Source organism: Myotis daubentonii, chromosome 10 (genome assembly GCF_963259705.1).
Source record: "Myotis daubentonii chromosome 10, mMyoDau2.1, whole genome shotgun sequence".
NCBI lineage: Eukaryota > Metazoa > Chordata > Mammalia > Chiroptera > Vespertilionidae > Myotis > Myotis daubentonii.
The window spans coordinates 57409162-57427081 of record NC_081849.1 but is presented as its reverse complement, the minus strand read 5'-3'; the positions used below and the strand labels follow the sequence as shown (position 1 = coordinate 57427081).

General features: G+C 38.2%; 1 protein-coding gene across 5 annotated transcripts in view; it reads left to right on the top strand.

The window, feature by feature from the left end:
* The window catches only part of ANKMY2 (ankyrin repeat and MYND domain containing 2), a 34112-nt gene extending 17091 nt beyond the window's left edge, over positions 1–17021 (top strand). For 4 of the 5 annotated variants that reach the window (XM_059712472.1, XM_059712476.1, XM_059712475.1 and 1 more), the window contains 6 exons: positions 2347–2507; positions 7869–8083; positions 8831–8966; positions 12479–12607; positions 14349–14478; positions 15864–17021. In XM_059712472.1, the coding sequence (XP_059568455.1) occupies positions 2347–2507; positions 7869–8083; positions 8831–8966; positions 12479–12607; positions 14349–14478; positions 15864–16051 (959 nt within the window). In that variant the 3' untranslated portion in view covers positions 16052–17021. The remainder of the gene's footprint in view (positions 1–2346; positions 2508–7868; positions 8084–8830; positions 8967–12478; positions 12608–14348; positions 14479–15863) is intronic. The other variant, XM_059712474.1, reaches the window with a different exon arrangement.
* The last annotated feature ends 899 nt before the right edge of the window (positions 17022–17920 follow it).

Below are 17920 nucleotides of genomic sequence, written 5' to 3'. Positions count from 1 at the left end.
AACCAAGCCTCCTATTCTCAGCTGCCTGGCTGCCAGCCGCCATCTTGGCTGACTGTTAATTTGCATATCTCGCTGATTAGCCAATAAAAAAGGTATCGGTTGTACGCCAATTACCATTTTTCTCTTTTATTAGTATAGGATAGGTGGATTCTGTTTTATAACTCAAAAGATATTTTCTCTCTTTTAAAAGGTATTCATTTAGCTTATGCATATTTCACTTAAATACTGATAAACTTAATTGTCTCCTCATCTTTTACTCTTTTACCTCAGTTTTTTACTCTACATTTTACATGGTAGTTGTGTGTGTGTTTCTTTCTCAATGTGATTGTCTGGTTATGTTAGAGTACATTTTATTTCTCCTTTTATTGACTTGAATGATCAGGATGGGGGAAGAACTTCTATGCATATATGCATAACCCATCGACACAGACAATAGTTCAGATAAGGTCTGGGGGGTGTGTGTGGGCAGGGTGGGGAGATCAGTGGGACAAAAGAATGGGAAATCTGTAATACTTTCAACAATAAAGATACATAGTTTTTAAAAAAATGTTTCCCATTCCACTAGTGCTTGCTTTCCTATTCACAACACTCCTGATTAAACTCATAGTTCTCAGTTATCATCTAAAAATAAGAACAAAACTATACTCTGTGTTCCACCCCCAAAGGCCTGTATTTACCCATTTAGCCACCCCAATAAGAGGAAAACCTTAAAACATTTATTTCTTCATATCCTCTGTTTTGGTTTTATAGGCAGCAGGACTTATCTTTCCTCCGCCATCAGCACCACTAGCTGTGGACTTCGCTGAGAGTGTAACATCTTTAGTACTAACATGTTAGTAGAGTGTACCTCCTTTCTTCGTTCAGTAATTCCCATGGTCAGCAGTATAATTCCTCAGTCATCCTCTCCACCCATTCTGATGCTCTCTGTCGCCAAGGCTGTTGTTCTCCACTGTTTCCTCTTTCTTCTTGATCCAGTTAGGTTTTAGTGACAGACCTTCTCAGATGGTATGTAGGTTGTATTTTGTTTGAAACTCATCATAACCAAAACTATCTTTCTCTGTAGAGAATGTGAGTCATATCTTGGCTAGTTTCATGATACATGTACAGTTGTTCTTTTCTCGCAATCACATGTAGAAGTTACTCCACAGTTTTCCTAATCCTGATTTTGCAAATGAGAATTTGATTTATTTTCCTTTATAAATTATTCATTTCTCAATATGGAAGCTTCTCCCAACTCCCAGCATTTGTTTTGTATGTTAATATTACTGCTTCATTAGTATGCATTCAAAATTCATAAATTAAAAATCAGTAAAACTACTTAATACTTTTGACTATAAAATTTTAGATACAAATTAAGTGAAAATTTATATTTATAATGATAAACTTTTAATATATATATTATTCTTATATAAATTATTAGCAGATGAGTTCAACTTAAATGTCAAAATGATCTCAGCACTACCTGAAATGAAAGAGATTAATCTTGTAAAAAGTAACATAATATTTGTTCTTTCTCCCAAAGGTGTAATCTTAAGAAGCCCCCAGTCCTGTGACAGTGTGATTATTATATAGCCAGTATTTTTATATTTTCAACTGCCAACAGGGCCATTTCTGACTAACCTATTGGGGGACTGATGAGAAGATAAAGTTACGTGCTAATTCTTCATTTTCCTCTCATCCCTTTATCTTTAAATCTTCTTATGTCTGTTTTCATGTATTTTAGGAGCGATTTCACAACATTTTTCTTTTAGAACTATTTTTACCACTAGGTATGGCTTAGAAAAATGGCTTAGAGACCTGTGAGAACCATAATATGGATTCCAGGCTTATGGGAGCAAAAGCTTTTTCTCTAGTTTATTTCATAAAGGCCAGCTTTTCTCCAATTCCAGGAGAGGGGAGGTTAGATTACTAATATGAATACTAATTATGATAAGAAAAGCTCTATCAATTTAAATTTCTATGTAACGAAAGCCAGATGTGATTAGGGAATAATGACCATCATTTGTGTAAAGGTGGAAGAAGAGACATTTAAATTATAAGCAATCTTTGTAAACTGGGGTAAAAAATTATAAGTTGAACACTGCCCTTTTTGCAGTCCTCATAATCATCATACATAGTAGGGATTCTGTGTCTTTAAAAGGAGATTATTTCTTGACTTCACAAAGCATGCTTTAAATATTCCTCCAAACCTTTTACCTCTCCTCCTCTTCTCTTCTTTCCTGAAAATTAAAGATGTATGTGTATTTTACCACACAAGAAAACAGAGCAGCATTCATTAATTTAAAAATTGGAAAATGTCTTACTGTGAATAATAAAGTAACAAATTTCTTATTTTTCTGTTAAAAGGTCAACATGATTGTGTAACTGTAATCAACAATTTCTTTCCTCGAGAGAGACTGGATTATTACACTAAACCCCAGGGACTGGATAAAGAGCCAAAACTGCCCCCAAAGTTGGCAGGCCCACTGCACAAAGTTATCACCACAACAAATCTTCATCCTGTCAAGGTAGTGTAGTGTTTATTGTATTTGCTTTTTATTTAAATACAAGAGACCTAGTGCATGGATTTGTACACCAGTTGGGGTCCCTCAGCCTGGATTGCACCCTCTCGCAATCTGGGACCCCTCGGGGGATGTTGGACTGCCAGTTTTGGCCTGGCATGAGGGATGTAGCAGTGTGGGAAGCAGCAGGCAGCTAGGGAGGAGCCCGAGTAGGGCTCAGTGCTCAGCGCTTGGCACTCCGCGCTCCTAACCACTCGTCGCTCACTCCTTACCACTTGCTCCTTAGCACTGCCATGGAGGCCGGAAAGGCTCCCACCACTACAGCTGTGCTTGCCAGCTGTGCACCCAGCTTCTAGCTGAGTGGTGCTCCTGCTGTGGGAGCAAACTGACCACCAGGGGGCAGCTCCTGTGTTGAGCGTCTGCCCCCTGGTGGTCAGTGTGTGTCATAGCGACTAGTTCCAGTTGTTTCGTTGTAATGGTCACTTAGGCTTTTAGATATGTAGATTGCTTCAGAGTCTAAGCTGTTCTTTTATCTACCTATATAAAACCCTAATATGCAAATTGACCGAACAGCAGAATGACCAGCAGAACATGCCCAGCAGAACAATTGGTTGGCGGGTGGCGGGGCCAGAGAGCGGGTGGTGCCAGGCCAGCCAAGGTGGGTGCCAGCGGACAGAGGGAGGCGACCAGCGGCAGTGGTGGGGCGATCGGGGGGTGGGGCTGGTGAGGAAGTGGCGCCAGGCCACCAGCCAAGGCAGGTGCCAGTGTGGGTCCCCCGATTGCCCTGCTGATTGCCCCACAGATCAGCCCTGATCGCCGGCCAGGCCTAGGGACCCTACCCTATATATTGGGAATAGTCTCTTAGATTTAAAAATTAAAACCTGGCAAGACTGAAAAAACAGGATGATGCAGCGATGACATGCATGGACTCTGGCTTGCACATTTTGTGGTGAGCCCTGATTCTGACATTTAAAACTGTGTGACAAAGCCAATTACTTCTCTCTGCTTCAGTTTTTGTACCCATAGGATGGGGAAAATGGTACTACTGCCTCAGAAGGATCATGTTATGTACTACTTTTTATAATCAGGGCAAAAAAATGTAGATGCCCATATAACAGCAAGATGCCTTTCACCTGTATGAAAAGCACAGTCACTGGTGCATGTAGCGTCCCGGATTGCGAGAGGGATGTCTGACTACTGGTTTAGGCCTATAAACCGGCAGTCGGACATCCCCCGAGGAGTCCCGGATTGCAAGAGGATGCAGGCCAGTCTGAGGGACCCCCGACCGCCCCCGTGCATGAATTTTATGCACCAGGCCTCTAGTAGGATCATAATTGTCTTGGGTTGGGTTTTGTAGATGCAGAGCTTGCAATGGGCTCTTGTTCAGTTGATACAGTGAATGAGTGCTCTCACTTGAAACCTGGAGACGAGTGAAGACTAGAGAGGAAGAAAAGCTAGGCAAAGAGGTGGATTCAGCTGAAGCCACGCTTCCGCTTCATCTCACAGGGTGCGCTGCACTGTTGATGGCTTTGGAGAGGCAGGGAGCCAGGCTTTCACATCAGTCATTGGCTGAGGCCTGTCCCCAGAGGGAAAGTGCCAAGTCAGGTGGCTCCCTTTGGATGAAGGTCCCTGGGGAAGGAGGCAGCGCTGAGCCCAAAGCAGCCAACACTCCCAGCAGTAGGGACCTGGCGCACAGCCCTGCAGACAGGATCTGGGCGGGGCACCAACAGCCTCCACTATAATAGCTGGCCTTCTACGAAATGTTCTGACATGTAGTCATGAACACATTTTTTAACGCAAGTACCTATTTGATGACTTCATGTAATACAGTTCTTAGGTTAAATCACACAGATTTTTAAACTTTGTAGACCCACCCAGAAGTTCAAATGGCTTAACTGGGGAAACTTCAAGAGCTGTTCTGAACTATTTTCACTGCTGTTTTCTTCCTATTTTATATACAGCCTTTCGGTTTGTTTGAAAAATAATGTTTAATCAAGCCAAATGAGTATAATTTCTTTAATGAGTCATTACAGAAAACTCCATGTGTGCTACAGTAAGGCTGTCCTTTATCAAATTTCAATGTCTGTTGTAGTCTTCATTCATAACGTATAGATTTGTTAGTAATTCAGAGCTGTTTAGTGAGCAGGACAGTACGTTGGGTCAAAAATTGAGGTTTTCCCTTAATACAAGGTGTTGCTATACTGTAGTGAAATAGATTTCCTTACAAGCCTAGTACAAAAGAGGAATCTGTGGAGTAAACGGAATACCATTAATGTAAGTGGGCAATTCTCATAAGCCTTTTTGGTGGTGCATACTCATCTGAAGATAGAAGTTCCAAATTGTATTTAATCTTATTACTTTAGTGATGCATCCCTTTACTTACAGACTTTGAAGCTCAAGAAACAAATGAATGAACAAAATATACCTGTTATTTGGCTCTTCACCCCAATTAATTTTCTGGGCCATCAGTAGAGATGATAAACTAGCAGATCTTTCCTATAAAACTGACAAGTAGAGTCTATGCTGTTTTTAGTTTTCAAAACTTAAATGTTTTCTGTAACATTCTGAAAAAAACACTAGAGGCAAACTTATGATCCCATGTAGGCAAAAAGGAAATTCAGCTATGAATCACATGTTTGCATTTCTACTGGAGAGTATATGGGCCTTAGAATTTAATCTTTAACAAATATTTAGCCTCTTCTGAATCGGTAGTTCTTATCCACCCAGCACCCAGGTGGCAGCAACTACACCACCATGGCATTCTTTCTCTTAGGAGGAGGTAGGCTGGGATGAGAAGTAGGATTTTTCTTGGGGACACAGGATTTCTCAGTGTAGAGAATGTGTTGTTTTACAGAGCCTGTTGTCTCCTCAGTAGCCTGAGCATTATTGGACAATTCTGGTTTAAGTTGATTTGAAGAAGTTCCTGCATTTTTATCTTTGTTTCCACCCCCTTGAGATTGCAGTAATTTCAGTTTTGCAATAATGGAGCCTGTGGAATAATTTTTGATGTTTACATGGAAACTGGTCTCTCAGGGTTAAATGTCCTAAGAATTATGGCACCTCCAATTATTTTGAGTAAATCAGATTAAGAGCATATTTAGACAGGTAATAAATTATAAAAGTATATAAACTGAAATAGCCTACATTATATTTTTTAGAGCATTGGTTTTATAAGAGTTACTATTCTATGATTATAGTACCTTCCTTCAGAGCAGACCTGGCTTTTTATATGGATAAATGCTCTATTCACTTGAAAACCTTTCTTTTATCCACACTTTGGATAATAGCTACCCAGTTGCTTTTGTGGTGGCCCATTTTCATTGCTTTACCCCTTTTCAAACTGGCATTGGTCTTCAAGGGGAGCCTTATAAAAATGTAATTAACAGCCACTCTATAAAGCTAAAGACCTTTAAAAATACGCACAGAAATCCTCAATACGCAATTCATCTTTTTGCTACAATGCACCGGACACAGCTACATTTGCATTGAGGTTAAGTGCCTGCTACAGTAATAAGGATGTTTGTTTTCAACAGGGACTTGGGGAATTGTGCTGCTGCCCAGAATACAGAGGTTAGAAAGGAGAAAATCAGGTTGACAGGAAAAATGACAGGAGTTGAACAGGGCCTCTACGTTGTTAGAAGGCAGATATGCGCAAATGAGCCCATTTTTAATTGTTAAATTATTTTTAAGAACAGAATTGGTCAAAATGAAAAAAAAAAAAGAATTCAAAATGCCATTGTTTAAACATATTCTAAGGTAGCCATTCTCTGGGAGATAAGCTATATCTGCTTTTTATACCTGTAAGAATATATTTATTTCTCCATAATAATTAATAATAAGGAGTTTCTTTATAATGTATTAACTTATAACATCACAGTGATTAAAGGGAGCGAACTAGTTCAAATATTATCATTTTTGTGCAGCTATGTAAATGTTTCTGTAAGCTCATGGTAGAGCTGTGGTGATGTAACATTTTTTGTATATATTGCTGTATATTATGAATAAATAAAGCCTAATGTCTTAACAAAAAAACACATTAATCTAGATTCTGTTTGAGGTTTTTTTGAAGATCTTGGTGTAAGATCCTATGCTTTCATTATAAATGCTGTATATAAAAGTATTGAATAAACATCTCCAAATGATTGTAGTTGACTGCAGAAATATAAACAACTAATTCATGAGTCTTCACTACCACAGTTAATTTTTGATATGTGTTATGGTAGGGAAAGTTGTTAGCAAATTTACCAACAGGGATTCTGATTATACTTATTTCATGAACTCTAATAATTTATTATTGAGTGCAATTTTAAGTAAAATAAAAGATTATTATATATTAATCTAGTAGTGTAAAAATAATTTTAATTTCACAAGAACACCTAATCTATATAAAACTTCCGAGTAGGAGACTAGGCCTGTGTTTTACTTAAGTTAACAAATTATCTTTCTTCATGTCTAAAGAAAAGGATCTAATTCATGAAATCTGCTACCTGTTCTTCCCTAACATTTACATTATCTGGGATAGGTATTTAGCTGTAACATGTTGGTTAACAAATACTGACTTTCTGCTCAGTGTATGCAATTGTGCCCATGTTACACACATTTACATTACTGTTATGCCACTGGATTTTTACAGCTGTTCTCTGCAGACCTACTGCATGTTATCTACCCTATAACAAAGTTGGTAAAAAAAAAAAATACTCCTCACTACACTAAGTTTGAGCTTAATTTGGGCATATATGGGAAGTTTGGGACTCATAAAGCATCAGATTTAATTACTCTAATATTCCTCCTTTTAAAGCTATTTTTGCTTTCCTTTTTGATCTATTTTTCATTATTATGGATGCTAGAAGATATAGAGAAAATCTTCACAGAGAAATGTAGTTAATCAGAAAATAATACACCTTTCATTTGGACTTATTTCTATAAAAATGTCATTTCCTTAAAATTAGTAAGAGTTAATGAGAGTTGTAATTCTTTTAGCCATGAAATTCTAAAGCTCAATTATGTTAACTAAAAGAAGTGATCACTTGTTGATTTGATTCTATATATAAAGGGTGTGCAAATATACCATTTTTATCTTTAGTAATAAAGTACTTTTAACACATACTAAAACCATGACTCTGAGTAGCCAGCTAACACCATAGATGGCAGCTCACGTAACTTTGACATAAAGAGTTCAAAAAATTCCAAAACATCAGGGTCCTTCTGTATTAGTTTTTTAACTTTGATCAAGGCCATTTGCATTCTAATTTGAATTAATGTAGCAAGTCTGTGGCTATAAGAAAGACTCCTTGGTAATCTTTGGAAATCAACTAAAAGTGAGTACCTAATTTTTATACAGAAAAGTCTCACTAGAATTTCTTCTAGATCGTGATGCTTATAAATGAGAATCCTCTGCTGGCAGAAGAAGCAGCTCTGAACAAGTGCTACAAGGTGATGGATTTGATTTGTGAGAAATGTATGAAGCAAAGTGACATGAATGAAGTATTGGCTATGAAAATGCATTACATCAGCTGCATCTTTCAGAAATGTATTAACTTCTTAAAAGATGGAGAGAATAAATTGGATACTCTGATCAAAAGGTACTGTTTTTATCATGCCATGTATAAAATACAGAATGTTTCATTATATGAAGACTCGTTATAGATTTAAAGTTTAAGTATTTTAGTAGCAGTTTGTTACCGTTGGGATCACCTTCAGTCTGCAAGAAACAGGGACAATTTTATACTTAGACTGTAGACTGATCATTCTGTTCTGTGCTCTCTACAGGGCTTTGTTATCCCCCAGTACAAGCGAGGAATCTGAGGTTTGGAGAGGTGAAATAGCACGCATAGGTCAGACAGCTAGAAAGTAGCCCAAGTGCAAGTGTGAAGGCAGGTGTGCTGTGCCACAGGTGGTGCCCTGGATTCGTCACGGCACTGTGTGTCTCCGTGACTGTACCTGGGACAGCTCTGTGTTACCTTTGTTCTCTAACCACCAGGATCAAGTTCTGCTAGTTTTCCTGAGAAAAAGTGAACTCAGTCAGAAGGGTGTGACTTGCTGAGAGTTTTCATTCTTTGTACAAATAACTGACATGGTAATAAGTAACTAGCGAGTCTGATAGCAGTGTTCCTTGTGCTTTATGGCAGGGGTCACTTGCATAAATAGAGCTGACGAGGCCTCTCCTGACCCGGCGGCAGAACAGCAATTTGAATCTAGTCTGACCATGATTTGAATAGACAATGACAATCTTAAATAGCCAAGAAGAAACTACTAAAAGTTCATGGGTTCAGCTGGGAGGAAATGCTGAGTGATCCAACTCCAATTACTGTTTGAAAACTATCTTTCAGCTTATTAAAAGGCCGACCTTCGGATGGCTTTCCGATATATCAAGAAAAGATCATTAGAGAAAGTATCAGAAAATTTCCTTACTGTGAAGCTACACTCCTCCAGCAGCTGGTGCGAAGCATCGCTCCCGTTGAAATTGTAAGGCTCTTATCACTAAGTTCGCTCCAGCAGGAAGACCTAACCAGCATATTTTGTACAATTAGAAGCAGGTTCTTTTTAGTATTAATTAATTATTTAATAAGAGGAATTGTTATTTTAGAAAATTTTCAGGAACAAATGTGGAGATAGGTTTTCCGGTTAACCCTGTTTATCCATTTCCCTCCTCTGATCCTTTTCTTCCATTTATATCTTGTGGTTTAATAAACAGTAATTCCCTATGTCGGAGTCTAGATGGTTATAGTGACCTGCATTTTAAATACTTCTGTGAACCTGGAAAGGTGGGTACACATCCTCGATGTCATACAGATACACACTTGTTCATGGTAATTTTTGAAAAACTAGGACAAGGTCCTCATTAGATGAAAGTAGGAATTGATTGTCCAGGTTGATGGTTTTGGACAGGTTGATGGTTTTGGGTGGAGAGGTGAAGGGATGAGCCGGGGCTCATTGTATGTCCTAATAAACTATCTCACAGTATGTTCCAGCTTCTTATAGTCGACCTTACTGCCTCTGACTTTACAAATTTTCCATTTTTAAAAAAAGAAATCTATTTCTACTTTGCAGCTATGGGAAGTAAATTTTAACTTTATCTGCTCTTTAAAGGACTTATTACCCTTTTGTCCTGTATTTATTTAAGCAGTGTTTCATAGGACACTTCCTGCCTTCACTGTTTTGAGTAGGTATCTGTTCACCTTTTCTATACAAGTCATGCTTTTATACATTTCAGTCAAATCCTTTATCAGCCTTTGTCTATTAGGCAAGAAATTGATCCTGACACTCGTCCCATCCATGGCTTCCTCCCTTCCAGTGGCAATGTTGCTCCTTCTCTGCATCCGCAGGGTGCTGTATCTTTTTCAGTGTGAAACATAACATCAGGACTAGAAATGGGTTCCAGGTGCTCCTTTTACAGTAAGACTTCACCTATTCAGAACCACAAAATAGAAAGACCTGCATAGACAAGATGATCTCATGAACCTCATGTGTTGATTAATGCATGAGAGCTCACCATGATTTCCCATGGAGATGCTTTATCTGTTTAATATACTTGACTATTTAATGCTTAAGCTTTTGGGAGATTAAAGTTAGCTAGTTATGAGGGTGGTTTATTAATCATGAGTGTGTTTGACTGTACATATTAAAACTCCAGCTAACCATGAATTAAGTAAATAAGGACTTACTTATTTATTTACTTAGAAGCCCCAAAGTAGGCAGACCAGATCTGGCCCAGTGGCTCCAAAATAAGTAGATTGGGAACCCAAACATTTCCCACGCAATATTCTTTAGCTGTATAGATTTTCATACTCATGCTCATGGCCTCATGGTTGCAAGGCTTCTGATGCTCTTTCCCGAGCTCACATTTCTATCCCAGGCAGAAAAGAAGGAATGGGGTCTATGGCTGGGAAGCAGGCTGTCCCAGAACCCCGCTGCCTGTGCTGCATGACCACTCTTAGCTGCTCAGGAGTCTGGGAGAAGAAGTATTTTTGGCTGGTCTAAATACTGTTGCTGCAAACAAAATTATGCTTCTATTAGCAAGGATGTTGGGGGGATGACTAGCAGATAAACAACTAGAAATGGCTGCTATGGGGTATTTCCAGCACTAACAAGTGGTAGTTGACATTCTGCCTTCAAGGAGGAAAACAGAAAAACTAAAAATAGCAGTTTAGAGTACTTTAAAAAAAAGTCAAAGCAGGTCAGTGTAGGGGTCAACAATGCATCTTAGCCCTGTATTTATAGAATATTGTAGTTAGAGTTTATGGAGTATACTGATTATTTATCCTAGTGATCTGAGCCATCGAGAGAAGGTTTATTCATAAAGTAGGATTTAGTGCATTTTAGAAAAATTTCTCTTCAAATTTTTTTGTTCTTTAAGAGTTATATATTCTGCTTTCTGAAAAAGTACTTATCTGGAATGCCTGTGGTTGTGAGTGTCCCAGATAGCCACTGTTTACTTCCTGATGGGTTTTGTAATATAAGCGTTGAAGTGCTAACCTCCCTCAAAGCATGGTGGTTCTTTAGCTGGCTCCCTTGGGGGTCACCTCTGGCCCCTTCTCACAGTGCTCATGCCAGGGCCCTGCTGCAGAGGTTTTGATTCCCTCTGCCTAGTGTGGAGTTCTGGCTCTGTCACAAAGTTCAGCAGGAAGTGTGAGAAATGTTGTTCCAGCCTTGTAACAGATTATACTGTTAAAGCTATTTGCTTTATCAATTCATAGCATATGTCTTAACTTCTGGAAGGCTGGCCAAGGTCTCTGATTTTATAAGATACTCTGGATATAGTAACCTATTTGTTTTTAGTCTGTCTTCTGTGGGTAGAGCTTTGGTACCTAAACAGATTCTTATTTAACAAGTAGATGACAAGATTTTATATAGCAAGAAAGAGTTCTTGTCATCCAGTAGTGACAAGAAAGATTCCATGTGGTTACTCAGCTATGTCATCAATTTTTTTCTGAAGCAATAATTCAGATTAACAGCCATTCTTCTAGCAAACTATCCTTTAGTTTTATCTTTGGTTACATCTGAGACTGTTACTGTGTTCTGATTCCCACTAAAGTCCAGTTTTGGGGGGAGATTTTGAACATGTCTTAGTTACTTTGTGAAATAACATTTGAACATTAAAATGTAATTGTTATAAATCTGTTAAATATATCATATTCTGTTCATTTGGGGACCAGATTATTGTCTAATTCAGTACTCTACTTTTGAGGCAATAAAATTACATGGACTAATAAGTATTTAGTGTAACATTAAGTACCAGTAATTCTCAAACTTTCAGTGTATTTCAGAATTATCTGTAATAAAGCAGGTACATGGACCACCACATCTTTAGAGATTCTAATTTAGAAGGTATGGGATGGCGGATTGATTTGAATTTTAAGCAAGTTCTCTAATGCACACCATCATTTGAGCACAACTTCTATAGACCTTTATTCTTGGTAAAATATATTAACTTAAATATCTAGTATCTGAGGTTTCATTTCACCCATTTTTTCTCGCCATTACACTATCTTCATTCCTACAGAGAATTCTTAGCACTTTAATATAAAAGGAAACCCAGTCATTATGTTTTCAGAAGGAGCATAACAATTTCAAAATGAGTGCTACTTTAAAATACTTCTTAAATCTTTTGAATATTTCGTTTGACTATCTTGAGTATACAGAACAGTGTAAAACAATGTTCTAAGAAAATCCCACTGAGTTCATTGTCCTGTATCTGAAATCTTTGTGGGCTTATTGGGTAATCCTAATTGAAAAAACTTTTATTCTAGAAGAGGGCCAACTTTTTCTCTGTGAATATTTGGAGTCATGATTTACCTCCCATATACTTTATGTAGAAAATGGTATTTTGTCTTGATGAAGTCAATGTAGTCGCTAACCTTAATGACTTTGTCTTTTGTGTGTCTGCTTTTAGATAACATTGTTCATGAAGTTTCATCTCAGTAGTCTATCCATGGTCATTTTAGAGAGTTGTTTTCTCTTCTTTATACCCATTCTAGGGTTCTGATCCCACTGCATTCTCTGTACTTACTCAAGCCATCACTGGTCAGGTGGGTTTTGTGGATGTTGAGTTTTGTACCACCTGTGGAGAAAAGGGAGCGAGTAAAAGATGCTCAGTATGCAAAATGGTAAGAATGAAGTTCTTTGAAATTCATTGACAACTGGTTTAGATTTCATTCAAGTTGATAATTGATTTTTAATATTCTGTAAATATAGTGATAGATATTAATTTTCTAATAAGTTCTAATACATTAGCTATAAAATATTGCATCTAATACTGAAAAGTAATTTGGAAGAGAGCTAAGGATAAGTGTAGTTCTGTGCTCTATCTTCTGCCAAATCCCCAGACTGCCCCAACTTCTGTGCTGACTACCCCAAAGAAGAAAGGATATGAATAAATGAATGTATATGAGCAAATAAGAGAAAGGCCATACATAGGGGACCGAGGCTGTGCAGAGAACCTAGAATAAGACAATTCATTCATAAGTGTACAATCTTAAATATTCTGATATTGACTTGAACTATTTATTATCTCTTCATCAGCTCTTCCTTATAAAACTATAACTCCCTTGTGACGGTTACCAATCTTTAAGCTTTCTGGACTATACTACCTACTTCTGAAAAAATTGTAAAGATAATTTTTTACAGTAATATCTGCTTGTTGTGTTTTTCTTACATTCAGATATTGCACACATGCATGTGTCTGTACATTCACTTTACCCTGTAGAGAATGTTAATTTCTTATTGTTTTAAGGTTGACATTCTTCAGCATATTCTTCTGTAACCCATTACATTCTGTTGTAAAATACTTCTCCAGCCTCATCTCCTGTAACTTCCTACTTCTCTGAGTCTCAGTTTCCTTATGTGTGAAATGGGCTAGAGTTGTGAGAATTAAATGAGACCATCTATATAGGCTAACTATTGTTGCATATAAAAACACTCCGAAATTCAGTATCTAAAACAACAATCATTATTTCTCCCATGTTTGTGGTTGGCTGAGCTCAGCCAGAAACATTCTGTTCCAGGTAGCTCATCCTCCTTGGACCAGCAGGCCTGGCTGAGCATGTTCTCGTGGTGATGGCAGAAGTATAAGTCCACAAATAGAAACACATATGAGGCTCTTAAGGTCTAGCCTTAAAACTACCATGCTATCTCATTCCTTGGGCCCAAACAAGTCACATGGCCAAATTTAAAGTCAGTTTTCCTCTCAAGTAAAAAGAACTTTGCAGTCACATGGGAAAGCATTTGGATGAAGAACTAGGGCCAGTAATACAACCTACAACGCCATTTATGTTTAAGGGGCTACTGAAATCCTTGGCATATTATCTTGCAAAAATCTAAGCTTCATTTACTCAAAACTGTTATTGTCCTTGAACATGTCATTTACTTCCCCTTTCCTGCATTTTTGTACAAGAAAGTCCCTACACTTGGAATGCTTTTCCCATTTCTTTGTCTACTGACTCCTCCAGCTAGAGTGAGTCATTGCTTCCTCTGTGTTCCCATTGCGGTTACATCCTGTACTAGGCCGGGTGTCTTGACTCCCTACATGCAGCCTCATCCTGCTCTTTTTTGACCGTAGCTTCCTCTGGGACAACAATTGCACTTTACCAATTCAGGAACATAGTAGGTTCTCAGGTAAATCATTTGTTAAAGAGTCTTTCATAGACCATTTGTTATATATCCATTATTGTCATAAAGTGTAAGCTAAAAATTAAAAATATAAGTCAGTACACATGCACACATCATGGTTTCAAAACAAAGTATAGAAAACTTAATATTTTCACAGCAAGGCTCTTGGTTTAATGTCATAATGGAAAAATCCTGTAATCGTAGCTCTTAAGTGCAAATAAACCTTAAATTGCTTTTCAGGTAATATATTGCGACCAAACCTGCCAGAAAACACACTGGTTTGCACATAAGAAAATCTGTAAGAATCTCAAGGATATTTATGAGAAACAACAATTGGAGGCTGCCAAAGAAAAGAGTGAAGAGGAGAACAGTACGTATATAAAAGCCGAGCTGGCACTGCGGCTTAGTGGGGAGGGAGTGATGGATGATATTAGCACAGGGCCCCTAGGAGCTGAGTTTTCTCTGGGGACTAATGAAGCTTGGGTGACCAGTGTTAGGATCAAACTTCTGTGTGGTCTCAACTGTGTCCCTATTTTGAATCCCTGCTTTTGGAGGATAATTTATAGGATATAGTCAGCCTAGTGTCACTGGAAAACAAAGGACATAAAATTCTGATTTTATTCCACATTCTACTTTCTGACTGCCCTGGAACTGTGGGACTCTTAATGAGCATTTACTTACATTCTCCTCACAAAGGATTTTAAGGTCTTTGAATAAGGGAATAATTAAATTTCCCCTAATGGCTAACCAAGTATTTCAAGATTGGAAGCCTTTAAATTTCTTAATTTAAAAACTGCAGGTGAAATTAGAGCAGATTTATGAAATCCAGTGGAATTGCAGATCTAATAATGCACAGATTATATTTCTATAAGTGTCAGAGCAGTGAGTTCCATAGTATTTTTCCTCAAAAGTGTATGACTTATCTTGATCAGAAACAGTGAATTGTTTCAGTAATATTGGGAGAGAACTGCCCCCACTCCTACGCCGAGCCCCAGAGTATATATCATGCATTCTACGGAGTGCTTGTAGTTTGAAAAGGTTGCCCAGGTGACTTTGATACTAAACACTTCCTCCTTTCACCCCTCAAGGTACCATGTCCCCTTTACCATTTGATTGAGAAACACTATTAGTGGGATTGCATAATCGGTAAAAAATTAAGTCTAATTTGTATAAGTAAACTGAAGAGAATAATCAGGCTTTCTGATGGCCATGCTTTTGCCTGTTTTCTGATGAAACTTGTATCCTATGTGTCGAGGACAGCGAGAAACAGCTGGTCATGTTCTATACAGGTTGCAAGAGATTGAGATTGTCGCCAGTGTGGGAACTCCCAGTTGCTAAACATCAGCACAGCCACACACTATTCTAAGTGTTACAAACACTGTTATTTGCCACAAATGTAGGATAGGTTTTACTATCCCTGACTTTGTAGGTAAGGAAACAACTTTGTACAGACAGTAACCTATAGGCATCAAGCTAATTCATGGCAAAGCTGTATTCGAAAACAGACTTTGTCAGATCCCAAACAACAGTCATGATTTCAAGGCCTGGCTTTAGAGCCAGAGTCCTGAGTTCAAATGCCAGTTTTGTTGCTTTTCTAGCTGTGGAACTTTGAGCAAGTTAGTGAACCCTAAACCCTCTCTCCTCAGTTTCCCCACCTATAAAATAATGATAATAGAGACAATTTCCCTCATGTGGTTATTATGAAGATGAAATAATATACGGAAAGTGAAAGGAAAATGACATTTTTCTTTTTAGCAGATAGCAAACTCGATGTCGATTCGAATGGTGTTACTGAAGAGCAGCCAGAGGCTGGACTGGCAGTGCCCCAGGAGGACTGCGATGCTAAGGGTCCTGAGGAAGGGGAGAAGGCCTCTCTGCAGTGTGATGCTGGCTTGGAATGCTCACAGGAGGCTACTGCAGGTCCACTGGCATCTGAGGAGTAAAAGCCAGAGCACATGCCAGCACAGACAGTCCTCACCCTGCAGGGGCTGGAGAACTTGTGGGATTGTCCCCATTGCCTGTGACAGCGCACAGCACCATGGCAGCATTTCCTAGAATAGATAGATGCTTGCCAGCAAAGCTGTGTCTACCCTGCCCTAATTTCCCCTGATTTCTGTTCCATAATTTGACAGATATTCCTATGGAAAAAAATTAATTTTCAAAATACAGGAGAAACATTTTACTTCCTTTCGGAGCCCAGCTTTCCAGCAGTTGTTCTCAAAGGGAAGAAAATCTCCTTAAAGAAGAAATAGAGGCTCCAGGAAACAAAGGGTGAAGTCAGACAGGTGTAGGAGAGAGGAAGTTTTTAAGAAAAAAATGTTATAGCGACAAAGATGGATAGTTAAAAAAAAAAACTTGTGTGTAAATAAAATGCATATAAATAGCATTTACAATAGTGAAGTTCTATGTAGTAGGATATAAGGAAATGAAGAAAGGCTGTGTGTTTAAAGATCTCTGCCAGAGTCCAGCTAATTATAATTTTCTATAGAATTATCCTGAGCAGTCTGAACTGTATGTACTTCCTGCAGTGATGTTTTATCTACATACAGTGTCTGTACCTTCAGAAATACCAGGTTCCTAGGAGGCACTAAGGCATCACCAGAGTTATCTCAGCTCGTGTAGTAAAAGACATTTTTTACTCAATAATGGCTAAACGTAGTTTCCACAATTGTAAAACTAACTCATGTGCCATATTCCACTTGAAAGGTTGACTTTTATCTCCCTGCAAGCTTTTCATGTGGCCCTTCCTATCCAGAAACTGACGTATAATTGTTCTTTATAGAATGTTCCGGCATCAGTTTTTAGAGTGCAGTATTTAAACATAGTTAGAGTGCGATGGCTGAAGACAGCGCTGTGTTACACAGTTTCTTGTGTTGATTGTAAAATAAATTGTGCCTATTAATATAACCAACTTACATCTTGTTTCATAGTTTATTGCTCAGGGGTGGCACATATTAGAAAACAGCAAAAATTAGAAAACTTAGCAAATATTGGAGACCAAAGTAGTAATTGCTTTTTGTTTGTTTGTTTTTAACTTATTGATTTGAGAGAGAGAGAAAAAAAACGATTTGCTGTTCCACTTATTTATGCTTTCATTTGTTGATTCTTTTATGCGCCTTGACCAGGAATCAAACCAGCAACCTTGGCATATCGGGATGATGTCTCACCAACTGAGCTACCTGGCAGGGCCAATAATTGTTTTAATATGTACAATTGCAAATAAAAACAACTAGAATTCTCACTTCACTTCACTGATCAAATTATTCTATCTTGCTGGTTCTATCTTTCCTTAAAACACATACGTCTTTGGAGCATCCTATACCATACTGCATGTGAGTAAACGTGGTAAGTGGTTAGGAATGCAGCAGGCAGAGTTTGTCTGAACTTGTCAGTCATGACAAGCCTCCATCAAGGTACCTCATCTGCACACGGATAAACCTTGGATAGTAAAATAGTCCTCCCAGGCAGCCCTGGCCCACAAATGTGTTTTTACCTGAGGTCCCTGATTTTTCATTGTTGTTTTGGATTTGTGTTGACATTCTGTATTACCATCATGGTCCGTGTCTTTGGATACCATGGAGAGTTACTAAAAAAAGCAGAAGGAAATAGGAAAATCCAGAAATGTGGCAATGCAGGGGTACTTTTCCCCTTATTGAAATGAATGTTGATATAAACCAGAACTCTAACACAGCTATAACTGACATAGGAACTTGGACAAAGAGGGCTTCACATAGAAACGGTGTCAGTATCACAATTTTTCCATGAATGTATTTCAGGAAAGGGGTGGTCAGAAAATGGGATTTAAGAGAAAA